The sequence below is a fragment of the Gymnoscopelus braueri genome (assembly GCF_963280865.1).
Source record: "Gymnoscopelus braueri genome assembly, chromosome: 9".
Classification (NCBI taxonomy): Eukaryota; Metazoa; Chordata; class Actinopteri; order Myctophiformes; family Myctophidae; genus Gymnoscopelus; species Gymnoscopelus braueri.
In genome coordinates, this window is record NC_137610.1 from 17953553 (window position 1) to 17974481 (window position 20929).

The 20929-nt window shown below is 44.2% G+C and overlaps 1 protein-coding gene across 4 annotated transcripts; it reads left to right on the top strand.

Annotated features, from left to right (window-relative positions):
* Positions 1–779: 779 nt before the first annotated feature.
* Positions 780–19362, top strand: nfat5a (nuclear factor of activated T cells 5a). 4 transcript variants are annotated; one of them, XM_080437945.1, is made up of 12 exons: positions 780–1114; positions 6646–6774; positions 8505–9138; positions 9302–9485; positions 9976–10166; positions 11897–12069; positions 12222–12356; positions 13445–13497; positions 13674–13806; positions 14082–14266; positions 14364–16899; positions 18216–19362. In XM_080437945.1, exons 1-12 carry the CDS (start codon positions 1042–1044, stop codon positions 18593–18595), a joined length of 4806 nt encoding a protein of 1601 aa, XP_080294071.1. In that variant the 5' UTR covers positions 780–1041; the 3' UTR covers positions 18596–19362. The 4 variants fall into 4 exon arrangements, with proteins under 4 accessions (XP_080294071.1, XP_080294072.1, XP_080294073.1 ...); XM_080437947.1 differs by lacking the exon at positions 780–1114 and adding an exon at positions 4130–6511; XM_080437946.1 differs by lacking the exon at positions 6646–6774.
* Positions 19363–20929: the final 1567 nt, after the last annotated feature.

Below are 20929 nucleotides of genomic sequence, written 5' to 3' on the forward strand. Positions count from 1 at the left end.
AGAAGTGGGAGGGGCCAGGATGACAGCGAGTGAGTGTGTTGTGTGTGATGTGTAAAGTATGAATGTGTGTTGGACACACACAACGTAGCAACAGCTATGTCTCTTCTCAAAGACACACTAAAACCTGAGGCATGCTGCTAATAAACGGTTGTTTACTTTAGACACTGAAAGGTTCTGTTAATCGCATTGACCTGTCTTTGGACGCTGCACTATAGTGTTTCGTTTTGAACGACATTCTTACTAGTTACTAGTTATTTTGTAGATTTTGATTATCATTACAGAATACAGAACATATTAACCACTTCAGCCGTACAGTATATATATTTCGGTCATTTGAAAATAGCCAATCTACAAGCTCACAGTGCGTCGCGATGCGATGCATTGTGAGCTTGTAGATTGGCTATTTTCAAAAGATGTTTAAACATTTTGCACTTGTGAAATGGGACATTCTGCACAATGACTACTTTTACTTTTGGTAGGCCTACTACTTTAAGTATATTTTGATGCCAATACTTTTGTACTTTTACTCAAGTACATTTTGAATACAGGACTTTTAATTGTAGCAGAGTATTTCTACATGGCAGTATTGATACTTTCACTTAAACAATGTGATTACTTTTTACACCACTGATCATTGATACTTTTTAACATGACACCTACACATACATAGGGTGCATGGCGACTGGCATGAGAAGGGGGAGGGGCCAGGATGGCAGCGAGCGAGCGAGTGTGTTGTGTGTATGAATGTGTGTTGGACACACACACACACACACACAACGTAGCAGCTAATGTGTCTCTCCTCAAAGACACACTAAACCTGAGGCGTGAATGACAATAAACGGTTGTTTTAGACACTGAAAGGGCTTAGTCCTGTTAATCGCATTGACCTTTCCTTGGACGCTGCACTATAGTGTCTCGCTTTGAACGACATTATTCCGTGTGTAAAAGTGGCGACCACCACCAGAAGCAAGCAGCTCCTGGCTGGGTTTGTGATCCAAAGAAGAGGGTGTCCGCTTCCCCTCCCCTCGATGAAGCGTTGCGATGCCCTCTGATTTTATATCCCTCCTTAGCTCGGATCTCGACCTAAATTCCCCCAAATCCCTGTACTCTAAAGGTAAGAGGATGCTTTACAGGTTGGAAATCTGCGTGTCGATGACTACACTAACCCGTTTTGTACCCTAGAACTGAGGTGAATGTCAATCTATGGCTCACACTTTAGCTGCGAGCTAACGTTGGTTAGCATTCCTTTTCCTTGACTGGCTGCCACAGCCAAGTCAGCCCAGTATGGCTAACCAACTTAGCTAGGTACATGTTAGCTGTACTGGCTACTGTTGGCTAGCAATTGGTAGCATGCATCGTGCATGGGGCTGGTTGTCTTGGTCGTAGAAGCAGGCTTGGGTCTCTAGAAGAGCAATGGATTTCAAACGTATACATTTCAAGGTCTCCCCTTAACTGTCTCTGACAGTATACAAATGCATTTGTATGTGCATTTGCATACTGTCAGAGTTGCATGCTTGTAAGGGTCGACATAGACCCCCCTAAACGAACCCAGAGAGTCCCTGGAATCCACTTTGAGAACCACTGATCTAGACTAGAGGATCTGTTCTGGGATTGTTTTGATCAGTAATAATGGCTAGTGTTGGACTGTGATCATCACAAGCCATAGATGCCATAGATACATGCACTACCTGGGGGGCTCTTTAGGCTAGAACTTCTATGAGCCATGGCTCATTACTTCAGTCCTCGTGGGGGCTGTGTGTGGTCTGTTACTTGCTCTCACTATGTTTATTGCTAGATTAGATCATTTAACTCTGAGTGTGTACAGATGTAACTAAAGGATGGACCTGTATTGATTACATTTGTACACTCTTATAGTTATAAATGCATACATTTATACACAAGATGTTTCTGTTAATCTTGCAATATAAACATAGTGGGAGCAAGTCTATTATATTTGATTGCTGATCTTCTGTTTGTTTCCTGCACCCGATTACCAGAGTTGGAGGATGAGCATGCTCTACTTTTCAAATTTGTTTAGTTATTGCACATGGACTTGCTGTAATAATGAGGTGTCCCACAGCAAGTGATCCTGATGTTTTTTGGGGTTCAAACTACCTTGCTCTTTCAGATTTCTAGTTCTGTCCATATCCCAACATTGAAGATAGAAACTGTAGTGGCTTGCGTATAACTGAATGGGTGTATAGCAGTTGATGTCACTGAAAATGAAGGCACTCTGGACAGGTGTCAATCATATTTTAAGTTAATTATCAGGTAATAATATAATCGTTGATGTACTAATGTCTAGTTCAAAATGGCCAATGCCATTGATATGGTCAGCTATGTGTGAACTGATTCACTCAATTCAAAACAACACTACACTAGGGATAGAAATTCCAATGAACACTCTTCACTGTCCCCATGTGGCTGTGACAGCCCTGTCCTTGCCTAGTCAAGTTCAAGATGATACTGCCGATACCTTTTGCATTCACCTTTTACCTTCGCATGTGAATATTATATGTGACTTGCTCATGTCTAGGCCCTGGGTGGTGCAATGGGGCAGTAAACTAATTTGAGTAGATTTCTGCATGTTACTTTTTTTTGTAGGGAACAAACGAACTAGGGAATAGCACAAGACTCGACCGAGTCTTGTGCTATTTATTTCGGCTGTGTTCCTTATCCTCCAAGCTTTTCTAGCCTACATGTTGACTCCCAACTAGTGGTTGATCAGTAGTACACACACATACAACACCCAGATGTCTGATTCAGCTTTTACCTGCCGCCTGATCTCATGGTCCCTACATCTGTCTCCATGTTAAATATGGGGTGCTAATGAGCCAGCATTAAACATTGTTCTATGACCCTGCAATGCTCAGTGGAGCTTGCCATATGGTCCCACACTGTATCACATGATGACTGTTTATTTATATCTCAGTAATTGGGTGTGTGTGTGTGTGTCGGGGGAGGGGAGAGCTGAATCGCTCATCAAACATATCTTAGTGGGACGCCTCATCTATATCAGGCTTGAAGTGACCGAGACAGGACAACAGCCAAGTTCCATGTAGTTCTGCTGCTAATATACATATTCAACAAAAAGTTGGAGCCACAAAGGCATGATTGTTTTTGGTTGTGTATCGCTATCAATGTGCTTCCTCATCTGTCTATTGTGTCTGTTGCTCAGTATTTACAGTAAGCAAGCACAGTGTCCATGAACCAGTTTGGCAGTTACAGAGTACGACTGAGCCTACATACAGTATGTGTGATCTAGGTTTCCAGGTTCTCAGTTGTGATCTTTGGCTAAGCATAAGAAGGTTAAAACATTCCAACTGCATAAGTGGAGCAGTGCAGAAGTGAAAGTGGTGATGATGAGGTTTGCTAATACTGTTCCATTGTGACAGTTTCAAGGGAAACTGAGATGTTGTTAATCGCCAAAAATTACAGTCTTTGAGGTTTGAGTGTACTGAGCAGCTCTTTGTCTGCACTCGGCCTCGAGCGTATCATATGTGTTCAGCAATCTGAGTATTCAAGCCAGCCATTGTTGGGGACTGAGATACATTCTTCGCATTCATATTTTTTTTTTAGTTGTAACAAAAATGTATCCCAGTGAATTGTCTATTCATCTGTCATCCCCATCAAAGCAGTGGGCCAGCTGCAAAGAATGAAATTGTACCGGGGGGCTTGCTGCTTGGCAAAACTGTTAGACATGTGTAATGTGAGCCATGCATAACTATGTGGTGAGGTAATTGAATTGTTCTAAGTATAGACTAAGTCAGTGTTTCTCAACTAGTGGGTTCTGACAAGGTTACAATGCGGTGGACATGCGGCTATTAAAATGGCCTTCTGAGTTTTGTTGCAGCAAATAGGCGTTACACATTAGGGCTGGGCAATATATCGATATTATTATATTGATAAATATTGTGACATGAGAGTCAATATCTTCAGGGATCTTGGGTATCATATGGCAAAAGTGTTGACTTTTCCTGGTTATAAAGGCTGCATCTCAGTGAATTGACTGTTCTGTTCTATTATTTGCCTTTGCCAAATTAGTTATTATATAGACATAGCTGATGATTTATTTATCATAAATAGCATTGTCTAAAATTGTGAAAGCACCAATAGTCATCCCCATAATATCATCACAATATTGATAAATAATTGGTATTTAATTTTGTCCATATTGCCCAGCCCTAGTACATAATTATAGGAACCTTGTCATTCTTTGATATTCATATATGGTTACTTTGATAAGTTAAACTTTCACTTTGTTACATTTCAGTCAAGGGACTGAGGCCCTCAAATATAGGCCATACAGTCAGTAGAATCAAATGATGTGTATATAGGCTTCTATCCATCATACACTGAACCCTGTGTGAGGTCTTGTTGTCTTGTATGCGTCAGTATGTACTATGTTCTCTACATTGTCAGTCTGTCCCTGCACCATTGTCAAAGTCACATTAGAGATGGGGCGGGTACACATGTGCATGAAAATATATCACTATACGTTATTAAGCATAATTCTTCTTAAATAAACTTGTATAACTGTTGATTGAAACATTATTATTGTATATAGGCCTAATTGTTGATAAAGAGACGACTAGGAAACCAAAATAAAAAAATACTATATTTGGACCCAGTTCACCTTGTGGGCTCTGTCTGTAATGAGATGGATGGCCTCGTTCGCTGCGTTCAAGCACTGACGTCAGTTGCGCTACATGTGTCCAAGGCTTGTGATGTGCACTGCCATGTTAATTTGTTTAAATATATGGCCTACATCATGCTAAAGTTAACTGAAGATAACCATGAACACTCAGTGTGCACGTTTACCAAACAATTGCCCAAAAGCTCATCCTTAGTCACATCTGTGCTCATTTATTTGGACGTGAACCTGAACCATTTACGCATCTATTCTCTACAAAAACATATCACTTTAAGGTTTCAAGTGAAAATCCACACTGTAACTGAAATGACTTATTCAATGTAACCAAGAATAGTTAAATCAATATTTGTGATCATTAAAAAAAGTATGGTAAAACTAGAAGCAAGATAATGGAGACCGTATCAAGCAGATTGTTCTTAAGCTTCACCATTGACATTTGGTGGGAGGCAGACTTTGTGGTGTCAGATCTTTTGACCTTTTACACACAGAGGATTAAAAGGTAATTTGCTCTTAAAGAGCAAATACAAAAACAGTAAAAGAATGTGTGCCTTTGTTTTTAAAGAAAATTGTTAATGTCTTGGATACTGCCCCACTATTATTATAAGATTCATAGCTTAATAGACAAAGTCTCGTCAACGGTGTATCCTTCTGATAGAAATAAGACAATTTGACCGAAACAGGGCTATATAAAGTCTTAACGGCTTTCTATCTTGGTCATCATTTGTCTTCCTTTTTGGATGGGGGGAAAAACAACTAGCTTTAAGAATACTTGTTTTCCTGGATTACTTTATGCAAATTTTAGCATAAGCCACACAGAATATTCTAGTTTCCATCTAGTCAAATGGCTCTACCACTGAGCAGGAAGTGACAGCGTGCAAGCGGCAGACAGTAGAGAGAGTTAGAATGCGGTGTAATGAAAACACGTCTAGGGCCTAAGTGGAGCAGGTGCCCTCTGGGCAGTGTGACAGATAACGAGTGGTCAGCGATTTGAGAGAGGGAGAGTCTGAAGCAGGACTGAGGTCATGTTGGGTTCTCAGGCAACACTAACACGTTCCACGCACAAAGACTCATTTTCTCCACATGGATAGACAAGGCACAGTGAACAGACGGAGGGTGATCTTGGCAGACATGTTGCACACTCACACAGCCCCTACCCCCCCAGACGCCACATAAAAGGTTATGATATGGGCCAAGTTGGCTAAGTCAGCACGGTTTGATAGAGATCTTTGTTTAGCCCCCTGTATTGAGACGTTTTGAAAACAGTCTGATTGTTCTGGTCGGCCTGGTTTCACACCAAGCAACCTGTACACTCGCAGCAAGACCGTGGCCTGGCCTTGCATCGCAGTGTTTTAGCTGTTTCACCCCTCCTACGGTGTTCTCCGCTGGTCTTGTACACAGTGTAGGTCTTTGTGCGGTCTGTGGTGGGTGAGTTTGTGTGGTCCCCTCTCTCCCCCGCACAGCCCTGCTGACGTCACAGAAGCCGTGAGATCGTGTGTCTGTCAATGTCGCGGTTCTGCTGGTGCTAAGTCACACTGGATCAGATGACTGCTGCACACGCTGGATGCCACAGAGCCACAGCTGAAATATCCATGTCAGGGTGTCGATGGGACCGGTGTTTCTTAGCAACCAGACTACTTAATGCTCTGTTTATCCACAATCCACGGTGGTCTGTTACAGCATAGCGGTGGTGTTTGGTAGTAGTGTACTGGGAATCCTGCTCCCATCAAAGATCAAGACATGCACAACCCCCCAACCCCCCCCCCCCCTCCACACACACACACACACACAGGTTTTATTTTACTCAAGCGCATATGTGGGGGATATATCTCAGCCTCATTCATCACAACAATGTGCCTTGTAAGTGGAGTGGACAACTCTAGTGTGTGTGTGTGTGTGTGTGTGTGTGTGTGTGTGTGTGTGTGCGCGTTTTTTTATTTTATTTTTTTAACACTCAATTAATGTCATTTTCTCCTGTTCCTCTGTCGTGGCAGAGTCAGTGTATGACCTCCTCCCCAAAGAGCTTCAGCTCCAGCCCTCGTCCTCTCAGACAGACGCGCCCACCATGAGCCAGAAGAGTGGGGGAGAGGCGGGGCCGCCCCCCTCTGCTGCCCTGGCCTCAGGTGAGCTGCCTCCCCTCCACACTAACGCCATGATCTGGGATAAGTTTGTCCATGGCCTGCCACCACGCCCTTCCCCTAAACCAGTAGGGAGGGAGGGGGGGGACACACTTAATATGGCGTCTCATCAGTGTCTAGGGGCAACTTCCTTCACCCTACCCGTCTATTAATTACTGATTGTAGGTGATATGCATCAGCTGGTGCGTTCAGGGCAAGATCATGCAACACAGTCGTCTCAGATATTACTTAGGTCTACGCTGTGGTGCTGATCCAAGTCGTGTAAAAAAAAAAAAAAAATGTTGCCTATGCCCAAAATAGGGACACCACGTTGAAAGCGATTATTAAACAGTCAGTCTATACATCCACCACTTACTAGAATAGCCTTTAGAAGTCTTTAAGGAACTGCATTATTATTTATTTGTTGTCGGCAGATGATGAATCATACCTCTTGTTGGAACGGCAGTGAGGTTCTCTACATTATCACATCTGTCTGGGCTGTCATCAGATGAGCCTATATTTAGGCTTCGCTTTTAAGTGGCTGGCAGGAAAATGTGTCTCGCAGGGCAATCAGATAAGACATTTCGGAATTTGAAACTAAAGTGTTGCTGCTGAGGTACTTCCACTTCCATCCTTCAAAGGAACTGACTGATTTCTCTGTAATGCCGGTTCTGTCTTTCATCAATGCAAACGGAAGTTGCACCTAGTCATTGACAGACCATCTTTCAAACTATGTCTAGGGGAAAAAAGCATCATCTGATCTTAGATCATGGTTAATGACAGCCAACATGAATGGTTGTCAAGGATCCTTGTATTTACCTTCTAGAGAGAAAACTAACTGGTCAACAGTCAAGCTGGAGAGCGCTTTTTGTTAACGCTATCTTTTCCTGACTGACACCAGCTGGCCCTAAGCACTGCTGATCAAAAGCATGACAACTGTAATGTCCTTGACCTTGACATCATATTTAACCAAATACTATGGCTTCGAAGTGTCTAGAAATGATCAACTACAGAAGTTCTCCCTTTTTTAACTCGTCCAATTTACTGATTGACAGAAGTTGAATCTTGAATGATCAGCTCTCTTGTTGCTCATTGGCTGTCTCGTTTTTATTGCAGGAAGTTCCCTCTGAGGCAGGGAGTGTCTGCATATAAAATGGTCTGCAGTTCACTGCTCCATAGGTCAGAGGCTTGTTTATTCTGTCTCCATGGCTACGCTCAGTCCCAACCAAATCCTCCAATTGGCATGCGCAAACTATTGTGTACTACTACTGAATGCACATTGCACAAACTACTGTTACCCCCCAGCAAATTTAATTTGGCGCCACATTGCTAGCTTGCAAATTTGGTTGTACAACAAAGTTTAACCAGATTATTGTTATTTTTCTTTCAGGCAATGTGTATGTAACAATTTTTAGCTTGCTTTTGTTTTTTGTAAACAAAGCATGTCAGTTTTGTCACATTGGTTTTTAATTGAGGTGAATTGTAGTGTTGTAGGAATCAAAACAATGTGGGGCCCTATACACCCTTCTCAACTTTAACTTCAGCATATTTGATCAATGCTCGAGAACTCTCGCATGCATAGTGAGAGCATATAACACACTGAAGGCCATTGAATTTAGAGTTGGGAAGAGGGGAAATCTGGACAAATCATGCACAAATTCAGCTGCTTGAATGGGACTGCTAGCCTGCTCGGTGCTGGACATATGTACTAACTGTGTCATTTGTATGCACTACAGATGCCACCTCTTCCACTTCCAGTCCTGCCTCCTCCTCCCTGGCCATGGGAGCACCTTGCTCTGGCCCCTCCACGGCCCCTTCTACCTCAGCCTCAGACCATCTCCAGGCCTCCCAGCATCTCCACGCCAGTGGAGGGGATGGAGTGGGAACCTCGGAGATTCCGGGTGTGGACGGTGGTCTGTCTGCCCCAGGCAGAGGCAAGAGTGGAGCGGGAGACCTAGGTCCAGGAGTGGCACAAGGGCTAGGAGTCCAGCAGCAGCCCCAGAGCACCCCATCCAAGCGGAGGCCTGTGTTGAGTATCTCCCCTCCCCCAGAGGACCTGTTTGATGATAGCCAGATGTCTTGCCAAGAGGAGCCGGCGGCACCTAGCGGGCCGCCAGGCCCAGACTCTGAGCACAGCAGCAGCATGTGGGCTGATGACTCCACCTCCAACTTCAGCTTGATCAGCACCAGCTCTTACAACGACAACACAGAGGTCCCACGCAAGTCGAGAAAACGCACCCCTCGCCAGCGGCCAGGACCCAAGCCTGCTCCTCCAGAGGACAGCATGGACGTGTTTGATGCCGACAGTGCCAAAGCCCCTCACTTTGTCCTGTCCCAGCTGGGCCCAGACAAGGCCAGCCCAAAGCCCAGGTGGGTTGCCCTTCAATTATGCACATTGTTTCATCCTTGCAACTCACATAGCCTTGCCCTGTCCTGGGATAATTTTAGCTCATTTTAACTTGATTTCATTTTTATATAATTGAATTTGTGGAAACCATCCCAATGCCGTCATGTGATATGTTTTGCCATGCAGCTCTCTGGAGACAGGGACACTGATCAAGGGTGGCTTGCTGTCAGGTCAGTATCCCCACAAGAGTGATGGAAAAGAGCTGAAGATCCTCGTCCAGCCAGAGACCCAACACAGGGCTCGCTACCTGACGGAGGGCAGCCGAGGGTCTGTCAAAGACCGAACACAGCAGGGCTTCCCCACTGTCAAGGTTGGATGAATAAATTATAACAGCTGCTTCATAACAGGAGGATAATATCACGGATAATATCACATGGGGTGCTTTGGGGGCTGAACTACTAAATGGTCTGACCACATAATCGCAGTCTTGGTGCTTTGCTGTCTCTTCACTGTGCTTGTGCTATCTACTACATGATATTCGCACTACCCAGAGCCCTACTCTGTACTTTGTTAAAGCTGTTCAAGGGGTGCAGTAGAGTCTGGTAGAAACATTTACCCAACCAGGATTGTGAAAGAAATGGGAGGTTGTTTGTATATAAAGACCAACCCCTATGCTAGTGGAAATGGACTAGACTTCCCTGTGACTACTAGGGACTAAAGACTTATTACAGCCAAGTTGGAACTGAGCCAATAACTTAATTCTCTTCATTACAAGTCTAATACTTGCTAACGTGGATTTTCATCTTATTTGGAGTTGTTCACATCTCATGAATTCTGTTTTTTGTCTTTATCATCCCCAGTTGGAGGGTGTGAATGAGCCAGTGGTGCTGCAGGTGTTTGTAGCCAACGACGCGGGCAGAGTAAAACCTCATGGTTTCTACCAGGCCTGCAGGGTGACTGGACGCAACACCACCGCCTGCAAGGAAGTGGACATAGAGGGTACAACGGTCATAGAGATCCCCCTGGAGCCCAGCACTGACATGACACTTGCGTAAGGGATATTATTTTTCTCCACTGTTAATTCAACATGTTCCTAATTATTAGTTGAGCCACAAAGCAATTGCAAAACTATTGTGAAGCTGTGTATCATGTATTTGGCTGTGTTTGATGTACAGTATGTATGTATATCACTCTGTCCACATGACTCAATACACTGTATCAACATCAAATCACCATGAAACGTTATATAATGGAGCTCTAACTCTATCTGGCGTATGGTACAGTTTCATGGTCAGGGTCAAGAAGGTCAATTATTGATTAACTCTTCGTGGTACAGAACTATTCATCATGGAAACATGAGACTTGTTGCATTTGAAAGCTTATCTCAAGCCATTGTTTAGGTTACTGAGGTCATCTGGCAATGACTTCTCAACTATGCACACTGTTACCCTGCCCACAGAAATGTGTGGTCTTGAGTCAAGACAGGAGTGAGGCAAGGTTGTGTGAGATGTCGGCACTACTTTTCAACATGGTCATAGAGTAGACAGGATGATGTGAAGAACAACTAAAGACAAGCCCAGAGGCATCTGATGGCTGCTTTTCTCAACACTAAAGGATTTTGACTTTGCAGTTGACTTGGCACTGGTCTTCCATACAGTACCACCACCATATGCAGGAAAAAACATCCTGTCTCAACATCTTTTGCCTTCAAATCAGCCTGAAGAGGACAGAAGTGATGACCCTGAACACACACTGAGTGTGCAGACTAAGACCAACCAGACTTTATTGTTTTTCACCGTTTGTCCAGCACCTGGATGCACAATCTCTTTTTGCCTGAACACACATACCCCCCACCAATACAGGGAGAAGAAAAACACCTACCTACCAGTGAAGAATGTATATACCTGGGCAGCACTGTCAGATAAGATGGAGGAGCAGGTGGAGAGATCCAAAAGTCAACTCAGCAAGTGCAGAAACACCTTTAAAATACAAACAATAGGTGGAGGTCAAGATAAAACTGTACCAGGGCTGTGTTCTTTCCATCGTGCTATTCACCTGTTTCCTAGGCTGTGTGTTTTCCACTTCCTGTCGATTTCATTGGATATCATTGGTCATCTGACCAGTTTCATTGGATATCATTGGATCAAATCGACAGGAAGTGGAAAACACAGCCTAGGAAACAGGTGAATACAGCTCAGAATGCTGGAGAATAACAGGAAGAGAGAATTAAGAACCAAGAAGGGTTTAATTGTCTGTCACTCACTCACTCACTCCTACAGGTACAAGCAGTGAAATGTTGGTGTGACATGGTCTGCAAGACTGCAACAACGGCAATACAAAATAATACGAATAATACTGGATTGTAATGAGAAAAATAAAATAATAAGGAAAATAAGATAAAGGTTAAGAATAGGTTAAGACACTCTAGCCCTCTTAAAAACCCATTGTGTACAAACGTACATAGCATACAGTAGATAAGTGTACTTGATATATACGTCTTTGTCTTTACTTATACAGAAGTTTACTTAGCATTTATAACCCCCACTCCCCCACCCCAACTTTTGCACATTCTTTCTGAACTACAGCTCGCTTATTTACAAGGGTGTCACTGTCACTCATACAGTACCTCGGACACGGCCATTTTGAGAATGTCCGCACTACGGACATTCGGTCGCTGCTGCTGGTGTGAATTCAGTGTCAGCCTTTATCCACTACTGAAACCACTACTGAAACCAAACGAACAACGGTGTCCAATGTTAAGTGATTACTCTCTTTCCACAGTGTGGACTGCGTGGGGATCCTGAAGCTACGCAATGCAGACGTAGAGGCCCGTATTGGTGTGGCCGGCTCCAAGAAGAAGAGCACACGTGCCAGGCTGGCCTTCAGAGTCAACATCACCCAACCTGACGGATCAGCCCTCACTCTACAGATGCCCTCGTCGCCCATTCTCTGCAGTGAGTGGCAGTCGGAATATCATTCTTGGTTTTGATTGGTACATGCCAGCTTAGCAAACAAGATACAATACAAGATAGACTTGCATGCTTTTAGGCAGGATATTATTTTGGAGCAAAATGTTTTACTCTTATCATTTCTTTTATCTGTCAAGCCCAACCAGCTGGGGTGCCAGAGATTCTGAAGAAGAGCCTGCACAGTTGCTCAGTGAAAGGAGGTGAGGAGGTCTTCATCATCGGGAAGAACTTCCTCAAAGGAACCAAAGTAATTTTCCAGGAGAACATTGCAGGTACTGTATTCAACTTGGGATTTCATATGGTTTCCCCCAGACCTCTGTCTCTACTCACCACTGATACTGAATTGGTTAGAGCCGACAGCCGAGACTACATGTTAGGAAGCTATACCACAATGGCCTAATGTAGTTAGTTGTGTTTTCCATCATGTGTGACACCAACTAGTCACATGCCCTACTACACCCTCACAGTAGAGCGTGCACTGGCAAGGGCTGAATGATTATTATCATATTGTTAACTATGTGTGAACATGCAGGATATAACTTTGCGGAACGGAATGATATGGACGCTCTCACCGCATGTAAAGCTAAAGCCAGTCAATCACAAACAGTCCTCCGAGTGTTGAATAACTTGTTTCAAGTTCAGCTCATTCAACCCAACCTCTCTTTACCTGCACGTGCCAGGGTTGACTATTCAACCCTGGCACGAGCGTGTGCGTGAGACACGGCTGTCAGCTTCACAGGCCTGCTCGCTCACCTCTCATTGAAAATTAATTACTAGATGACATGTGAAAAGACTTTAATGCAGCAAGCAGCTTACCAAAGCCTTCTGGATGAAAAGCTTTACAGTTTTCATTGGTCAGATTAAGAACAGCATGACTGACATTCGTGATCTGTGATTTTCTGTGAACATTGCTAAAGCAGGTTCATCAAGTCATACGAAAATAAGAGCGCTTCGTGAAGTCAAAAGAAAGTAAGCGTTTGACTTCTGGTGGCAGAATTCAAAATAAGAGCAATATTGACCTGTAATATGCTGTTTTCGAAGAATGCTTAGTTTTCACTGTTGCTACACTTAGAATAACAAGTGTGAAGACTGTGAACCCATAGTCATATTGGATAGCCTAGTATCATATCGCTAAGTTATCTGGCATAAATATTGTGCAACCCTAACATGTGCTCTCACGTGCACCCCCTCCGGTACTTACCACCTACGTGCACCCCCTCCGGTACTTACCCCCTAGACTTAAGTATTTTCCTGGGGTAAACCCTGTCTTGAGATCACCATGGATGTACTGTATGTAATGTATCTTTCTGAATCAATTTCATGATTGATGCCTAGAAATACTTTTTCTTTCATTTGTCAGATGATACTTCCTGGCAAGGTGAGGCACAGATCGACATGGACCTTTTCCATCAGGTAAACTGATGTGATATTTTAACTCCTCTGCGCTTTGCTGTAGAAACTGGTTTAGCTGTAATTAGCTGCTTTGCATGGGCTGAGGTTGTACTACAAAATGGGATTCTCCTCTGATCCCTCCCTTTTGTGGTACAGCCTTTTACAACCCAATCTAATCTGTCTGCTGTCTTTTCCAGAATCACTTGATAGTGACGGCCCCTCCATTCCACAACCTGTCTATCTCCTCTCCTGTTTCTGTGGGGATCTTTGTGATGACAAATGCTGGACGATCACATGAGGCCCAACCCTTCACCTACACTCCAGACCCGGGTATACACACTAGCTTCAGTAGTCAGTACAGGGGTCATGTAGGTCATCTGCTTGCAGGCAACACACAGTATTCTCTATTAAATGTAAAGCAGGGAATTTGACTTATACTGCGTTCACACATTTTAGCCCAGATTATCTTGTCGCCGACCTATTTTGGTGCTTGCCGACATATTGAGACTATCTTATGACTTTGAAAGTTGTCCAGTGTACGAGCCCTTAGGTTCATCAGCAACTATTTTGCTCACATATTTTGTACATTGTGGTCTTTTCTTCAGGGGATAACTCACTTGGCCTGGCTGTAAAAACAGAGGGGGGCTCCTTGGTTAAGACGTGTCTGTTTGATGACCAGTTAAAAACAATGACCGCTGACCCAGCTGATTCCTCCAGTCAGCCTACCAAACGCCAAGAGGCCACTCCAATGGAAGTATCCAGCAACCCACCACCCACAGATGTCTTCAAGGTAGGAACTATCTTTGTCATAGTTAAAGGAGGAATCCATTAAAAATGTATTTCCATATATTAGAATATGTAATATGTTTATTTCCGTCTCTCCTCAGTCATCTCCAGACCCTCTGGCCTCAGTGCAGCAGACGCTGGAGCTCAGCTCCAGTCCTCACCCAGGGAGAGAGTCTTTTCCGAGCCCCATGCCCCTACAACCTGAAGATGTGGATTTACCACAGGCTCCTCCTGTTTTCCCTAGCCTAGAACCCCTCAGCACAATACCTAAGCAGGATATAGCCCCTACAACCTCCTTCCCTGTATCAGGGGACACCACCATCCCGCCTATACCCCCAGAGGTACCTCAGCAGTTCCTCAGAGACCCCCAAGACAATCTCACTCCGGAGAGGTCCAACACCAGTGGTGCTGTTGTGGTTGTGGCCATGCCCCAGATGGCTTCCCCCTCCCAGCCCCAGCCACAACAGGCCCAGGTCCCCCTGTTTCCCCAGGAAGAAGTGGCCCAGCTGGAGAGGGCAGTGAGGGAGCTGCAGGCCGGAAGCAACACCTTTCAGCAGGTGTTGGAGGCGGCTGTGGCTCAGCAGCAGCTCAATTCTGTGTTGTACAACCAAACGCCCTCTGCTGAGTCCCTGCAGCAGCATGTTCAAGAAAACATGAACAGCTTGAGACTTGAGATACCACAACAACAGTTACAATTACAACAGCAACAGCAAATACAACAACAGCAAATACAGCAACAACAAATACAACAACAGCAAATGCAGCAGCAGCAAATGCAGCAACAGCAGCAAATGCAGCAGCAGCAGCAGCAACAACAACAGCAGCAGCAACAACAGCAGCAGCAGCAGCAGCAACAACAACAACAGCAACAACAACAAATACAGCAACAGTTCCAGCAGCAGCATCAGCAGCATCATCAGCTGCAACAACAACAAGTCCTTGGCAACCTACAGCATCAACAACAGATCCAACAGCAACAACATCTCCAGCAGCAACAGCAGCAAGTCCTTGGCAACATACAGATCCAACAACAACTTCTCCTACAGCCACAGGACCAACAGCAGCAACAGCAAATAATGGAGAACATCCAGCAGCAGCAACAGCAGCTGCAGCAAAATCAACAGCAGCAGGTTCTCAACAACATGCAACTCCAGGATCAGCAACAACAGACTCAAATGCTTAACAGTTTACAGCAGCAGCAGCAACAACAGCAGCAGCAACAACAACAACAACAACAACAACAACATCAACTGCAGCAGCAGCAAAACCAACAGCAAGTCCTCAACAACATCTCACTCCAGGATCTTAACAATTTACAACATCATCAACTGCAGCAACAGCAACAACAAAATCAAGCATTGAGCAACCTGCAACAACAACAACAGCTGCAGGAGCAGCAGGTCTTGGAGAAACTACAGCAGCAGCTTGAGGCTGAGATGCTCCAGCCCCAGATCCACTCCTCTCCTCAGCAACAACAAAATCAAGCATTGAGTAACTTGCAGCTGCAGGAGCAGCAGGTTTTGGAGAACCTCCAGCAGCAGCTTCAGGCCGAAATGCTCCAGCCTCAGATTCACTCCTCTCTTCAGTCACAGCAGCCTGTCTCTCTCCTCCAGCAGGCTGGGGAGCTGCTCACCATCCAGACCAGCTTCCCACAGCAGCCTCCGTCCCACACATCTCCCCCACAACAGCTTTTCCAGTCCCCCCGCCCCCTGGCTGAAACTCAGAACTCTCAACAGCAGGCTGCCCTCCTCCAGAACACATTGACTGTTCTGACCAGTGGTAATCTCAACCCAGAGCAACAGCCTACAGGCTCCAGCTTGTTCCTCTCCCCAAACCCTCAGCCCCAGCAGCAGCAGCAGCTAGCATTCCTTTCCACCATGGAGACATCTGCCAGTGAGCCCCATCCTGTTTCCATGTTCCAGAACCAGTCCCAAGCCCAGCTCTCTCCCATGCAGCAGCAGAGCACCCCCATGGACCAGCAACAGTCTCCACAACAAAATGCACAGCAGCAACAGCCGCAGCAGCTTCCACTGGGACAGCAGGGCTCCTTGTTCCAGAACATCCCCAGCCACTCACAAGCCAGCCCTCACCCCCGGACCCAACAGACAGGCCTGCTTCTCTGTACCACGGACCTTAACCCCCAGGCTCTACCCCCAGCTCTCCTCTTCAGTACCCAAAGCCAAGGCCCTTCCCCCATGGGCAGCAGCGATCCACGGCCCCAGGAACCCCCTTCCCTCCTGTTCTCTCAACCCAATGCGGTAACGGTAGGAGTTGGGATGGCCCAGCCAGAACCGGCAGAGCCCATGTCCTTCCAGGACCAGAGCTCAGCAGGTGGCAACCCTTCATCCAGTGAGCCCCCTCAACAGAGCCTGTTCCAGGGACAACAGCCAATGCAGGTTGGACCCGGCTCCAACAGTGTCGCAAGCAGCCAACCAGTGGAGCTGTTCCTGCCACAGACATCTCTGTCTGGCAACCAGGCCACGCCGTCTGGTACAACCCTGTTCGTGGTACAGGGCAGTGTTGGTGTGGTGTCCAACCCTGGCCATCAGCCCCCTGAGCAGCTTTTCCAGACGACAGTGAGTGGGAGTGTGGCACCACAGGGACCGCCTAGCCTGTTTGTATTTGGCATTCAGAATGGTAAGATTATTATCCTTCTGCTCTGTTCTCGTCACTGTTGATTAAATGCCTCTAATACCTGTGTAATTAATTACCCCAAAATGATACATGCTACTTTAATGTAACTGAGTGTATTGTTACAGAGGGATTAGAGTAGCACAGCTTATGTAAATAATATACATTAAGGTTTGACTCATATGCACACAAGTCTATCTTCACAGCCATTGCAGGACGTTATCACTCAGGTAATCATACATATGTTACAGTGAGGAAATGGTTACGCTGGCTTCCCACTAAGACGATTACAAACACTGATACAAATAACTCTCCCATATAAAATTGTTAAGAGGTTATCAGTGTTTTAGTTAAGTTAATATGTATGGTGCAAAGGGATATTTGTTTATTGTGGACCATTGAAGTTAAATGGCACTGTGGTACTTTACAAGAGCAGTGTGACTTCTTCAGTGTTCATACAATTTGAGAAGGTTGGCTTTATTGGCCCTGCAATAAATATTTAAAATCATAGTTCTACTCTCTCCAATACGTGTAATTAACCAGCAGTTTATTCCGATTGGAGTGATAAAATCCTGTTACAGCTGTGAAGATACACTCAGGAACATAAAAATAGTAAAGTGATGTATCAATCTTATGGTACCATGTCTCCCTACTTGCCCCGTGTTTCAGATAACTCGGACATTTATCTGTTTTTATCTGTTTGCAACAACCATGGCTACTGTCTATTTTAGTGCGCTAATATTCCAGGAAGAGAGTCTGTAGTTTCCATTAGCTTGAAATCCCCGCTGATGATCAGTAGGTAGATTTCAGAGCTATCCAAAGTTCCATCTTTCGAGCATTAATTATGACATATATGGAGATCAGGTTGAAAAAGTGTGTGTGTGTGTGTGTAAAACTGCAATATTTGCTTCTGGGGGTCCCTGGAACAACATATGGGGGTCCGCAGCCAAATACATATAATTTTGGGTGGTCCTTGACATGGAAAAGTTGGAGGACCACTGATATAGCAACATACTGTTAGGATTTAGAAAACATTTTTACATATGAATTTGGCTGCGGACCCCCATCTCAAAATATTTTGTTCCAGGGACCCCCAGAAGCAAATATTGGAGTAAAAGATTTTCGCTTTAAAAAATATTTTTCAAAAAATAGCAGATCTACATGCTCATAGCACTTGGTGCCGCGCTATGAGCTTGTATCGGCTATTTTTGAATAGCCAAAGATATCTAAAATGAGACGGATGCGTTCCCGGATTGAATGGGTTAAGTGGCACCAAAAAAAAGGATTACCTTCCATTTCCTTTTTTCTCTCTTCTTCCTCAGACTCGTCCCAGCTGCTCCCATCATCTGGACCCCCGCTGTCGGCCCAGAGCCAGCCCCAGCCCATGGCCCAGACCGGGCCCCCCATGCAGGCCGGCCTGCACGGCAGCTTACAGAACACCCTCCAAACCAACCTCCAGGCACAAATGCAGTCCAGCTTGGAGAGCGCCATGCAGACCAACCTGCAGAACGCAATGCAGGCAAACAGTCAGACAGCCCTGCAGTCCAGTTTACAGGCAGCCATAGAGACAAGCCTGCCGACTCCCATGCAGACCAACCTCCAGATGCAGAGCGGCTTACAGAACACATTGCAGGCATCCATATCAGACTCCGCCAACATGGAGAAGATGGAGGACCTCCTGGAGAGCTTTCAGAAGCAGTGACGACTGCTGGGACCACATAGACATAGACCCTCCCCCCAAAAAAGTAAAAAGGTTTTTAAAGATGCTAAGAATCAAACGGCTCTTTTACCCGTAACTCACAGAGCTTGTGTAACACCTGTTTTAGACAGATATGGTTGACTTTAGCCTCCATACAGCCATCTTAAGTCAAATTGATGAGTTATCCTTTTGCCCGAGTTATTACCCCTCTTGCAGGATCAGAGAGGCCCGTAATAACACTTCATCCATCAGTCTCACGTATGCAGTGTTTTGTTTTCAGGGTGTTTTTAATCATGTGAGCCCAAGGGGTGATAAGAGGAATGGCTGGATTTGGACGGGTGGAGAAATACTGGAATGGGATGTACAGTAGAATGTCTGCGTATGGAGGAGATGAGTTTGTGTGGTCAAACCAATGGACATAGTTGGAAAAACTATTTGCCAGCTAAGGATGGGATATCACATTGCACATGCACAGAGAGAAGATGCAGACAATGGCGTATTAGATATCAGACACGGTGACGAATAGGTCTTGGCCTTGTTTTGGCACTTCCCAGTGTTTTCACCATTGGGCTCACAGAAGCTTTCCTCATTACCGTTTTTAAGAAGCATTTAACTGTAGTGTGTACTTATTTTATTCTTGATGGGGTTGGTAACTTTTACCAATTCAAGTGGATAAATGTTTTTTTTTTTCCACTAGTGAAAATGAATAGTGTGGTTTTATAAACATTTTATCTTAAGCACTTTATAACCTCTTTTGTGTAACCAGCTAATCCTTATATATCCATCCACAGCTCTCTATTGACCTAGCCAATTTGTACTTGGAAACCTCCAAGAAAGGAAAAGCGTACAAGTCTTTTGTCTTTGTAAAAGCATATATTTTAAACATCTCTACCAAGCATTTTTACATTGTTCATGTCACTATATTTTTGGGGGTTGTAGATAACTTTGTATAGATTGTTCACTGTTGAATTCCTCTGCGTTTTCAATCTCAGTGGTCCAGTCAAGTCTGTCAAAAAGAGAAAAAATAACCATTCCTACAAAGAACTGATGGTTTTTTCTGCCTTCGTGTTTAAACACTGACAAAAAAAAAACACATCAGAAATAGTTTTTTTAGGTTATGCATTTAAATGAAGGATTCTCATTATATTGCTATTTGTACTATTTTATTGTACAATCTGTGTCATTCGAGAGACTGTTTTGTGTTATTTTAGATATTTAAGTTTTTGTCTCAGTGTTGGTTCAGTGTGAAGGCCGGCGCCATGTAAATTTGGCACCGAGTACACCTTCCCTTGTGTTGTTGACAGGGGCTCACTGGTAAATGAAATCTCTGTTACATAGAGGTCGCCATTTTGATTTTATCTATGGTGCTATGTACAGGAGTGATGGGCACTTCTGATGTGATATTAATAACGTACAGCTTATACTCGTATCAATAGTACATACATGAATCGTTTAAAGACTGCGTTGTCTGTAGAGAGAGGGCTGTTATGGGTTAGAGCTGAGTGCACCCAGGCATACCAAAGCTCCTGTTCTGAAGCGTTCTCGTCTCATACTAGTACTTTCAAAATATCCTCGATGTTTACTCATGTACTTATTTACTCATTTAAATTATGCAGCTCTTTCGTGGATAGTAATTCAGTGTTTATTTTTTCTAGGTCAAAAGTAAAAAATGCGTAAACGGTACTTTCTTTAGTAGATCAGTTAATCTCGCAGTAACATTTCCACTAAATGTTACTCATTTTACACTTCTAATACTGTATGTTGACCTGTTTTTAATGCAAAATAACTCCACTGTACTTTCCATATTGAGAACGGTAGCCAGTTTGACATTATCACTAGACAATTTTATGAAAACTAATCAGATGCTATGGTTATAATTGCTCATATATGCATTTGTTTACATTTTCATACCATTTTTGTCAATGCACCTGTCAGAGCAATCCATTTTGAAGCGACTTTTTTAGAATTTCGTACCCATTAATTAAATTGTAGAGTATTTTTGTAAGACAAATACTTTTCGTTCCTCATTGCACAGAATATCACCGATACATTTGCCTGAAATCAAGTGTTGGATAATTGGCAGGTGTGTGTCTAATGTAGGCCACTGAAATGGACATCTAGGAAGTATATCAGAACATAATTATATGGTTGTTTTTTTATGATGAATTTACACAGGCTTGTTTAACAAGTTACACAGACCATTTTGTTTATTTTCTGGGGGGAGGGGTGGTAGACAACAGCTTTGATTTCAATGATGTGCATTGTAAAAGGCACTTTGACTCACTCATATACTGTAGATCAGGTCGGAGCTTAGTAACGATGTTTCCAAGCATTCCA

Excerpts from the sequence above, each read along its gene's own strand:
- nfat5a (XM_080437945.1), top strand. The coding sequence starts at position 1,042 with ATGCCCTCTGATTTTATATCCCTCCTTAGCTCGGATCTCGACCTAAAT. Across the intron at positions 10,167-11,896 it reads AGCACTGACATGACACTTGC|TGTGGACTGCGTGGGGATCC; the intron begins GTAAGGGATATT and ends CTCTTTCCACAG. Across the intron at positions 12,357-13,444 it reads TTTCCAGGAGAACATTGCAG|ATGATACTTCCTGGCAAGGT; the intron begins GTACTGTATTCA and ends TTCATTTGTCAG.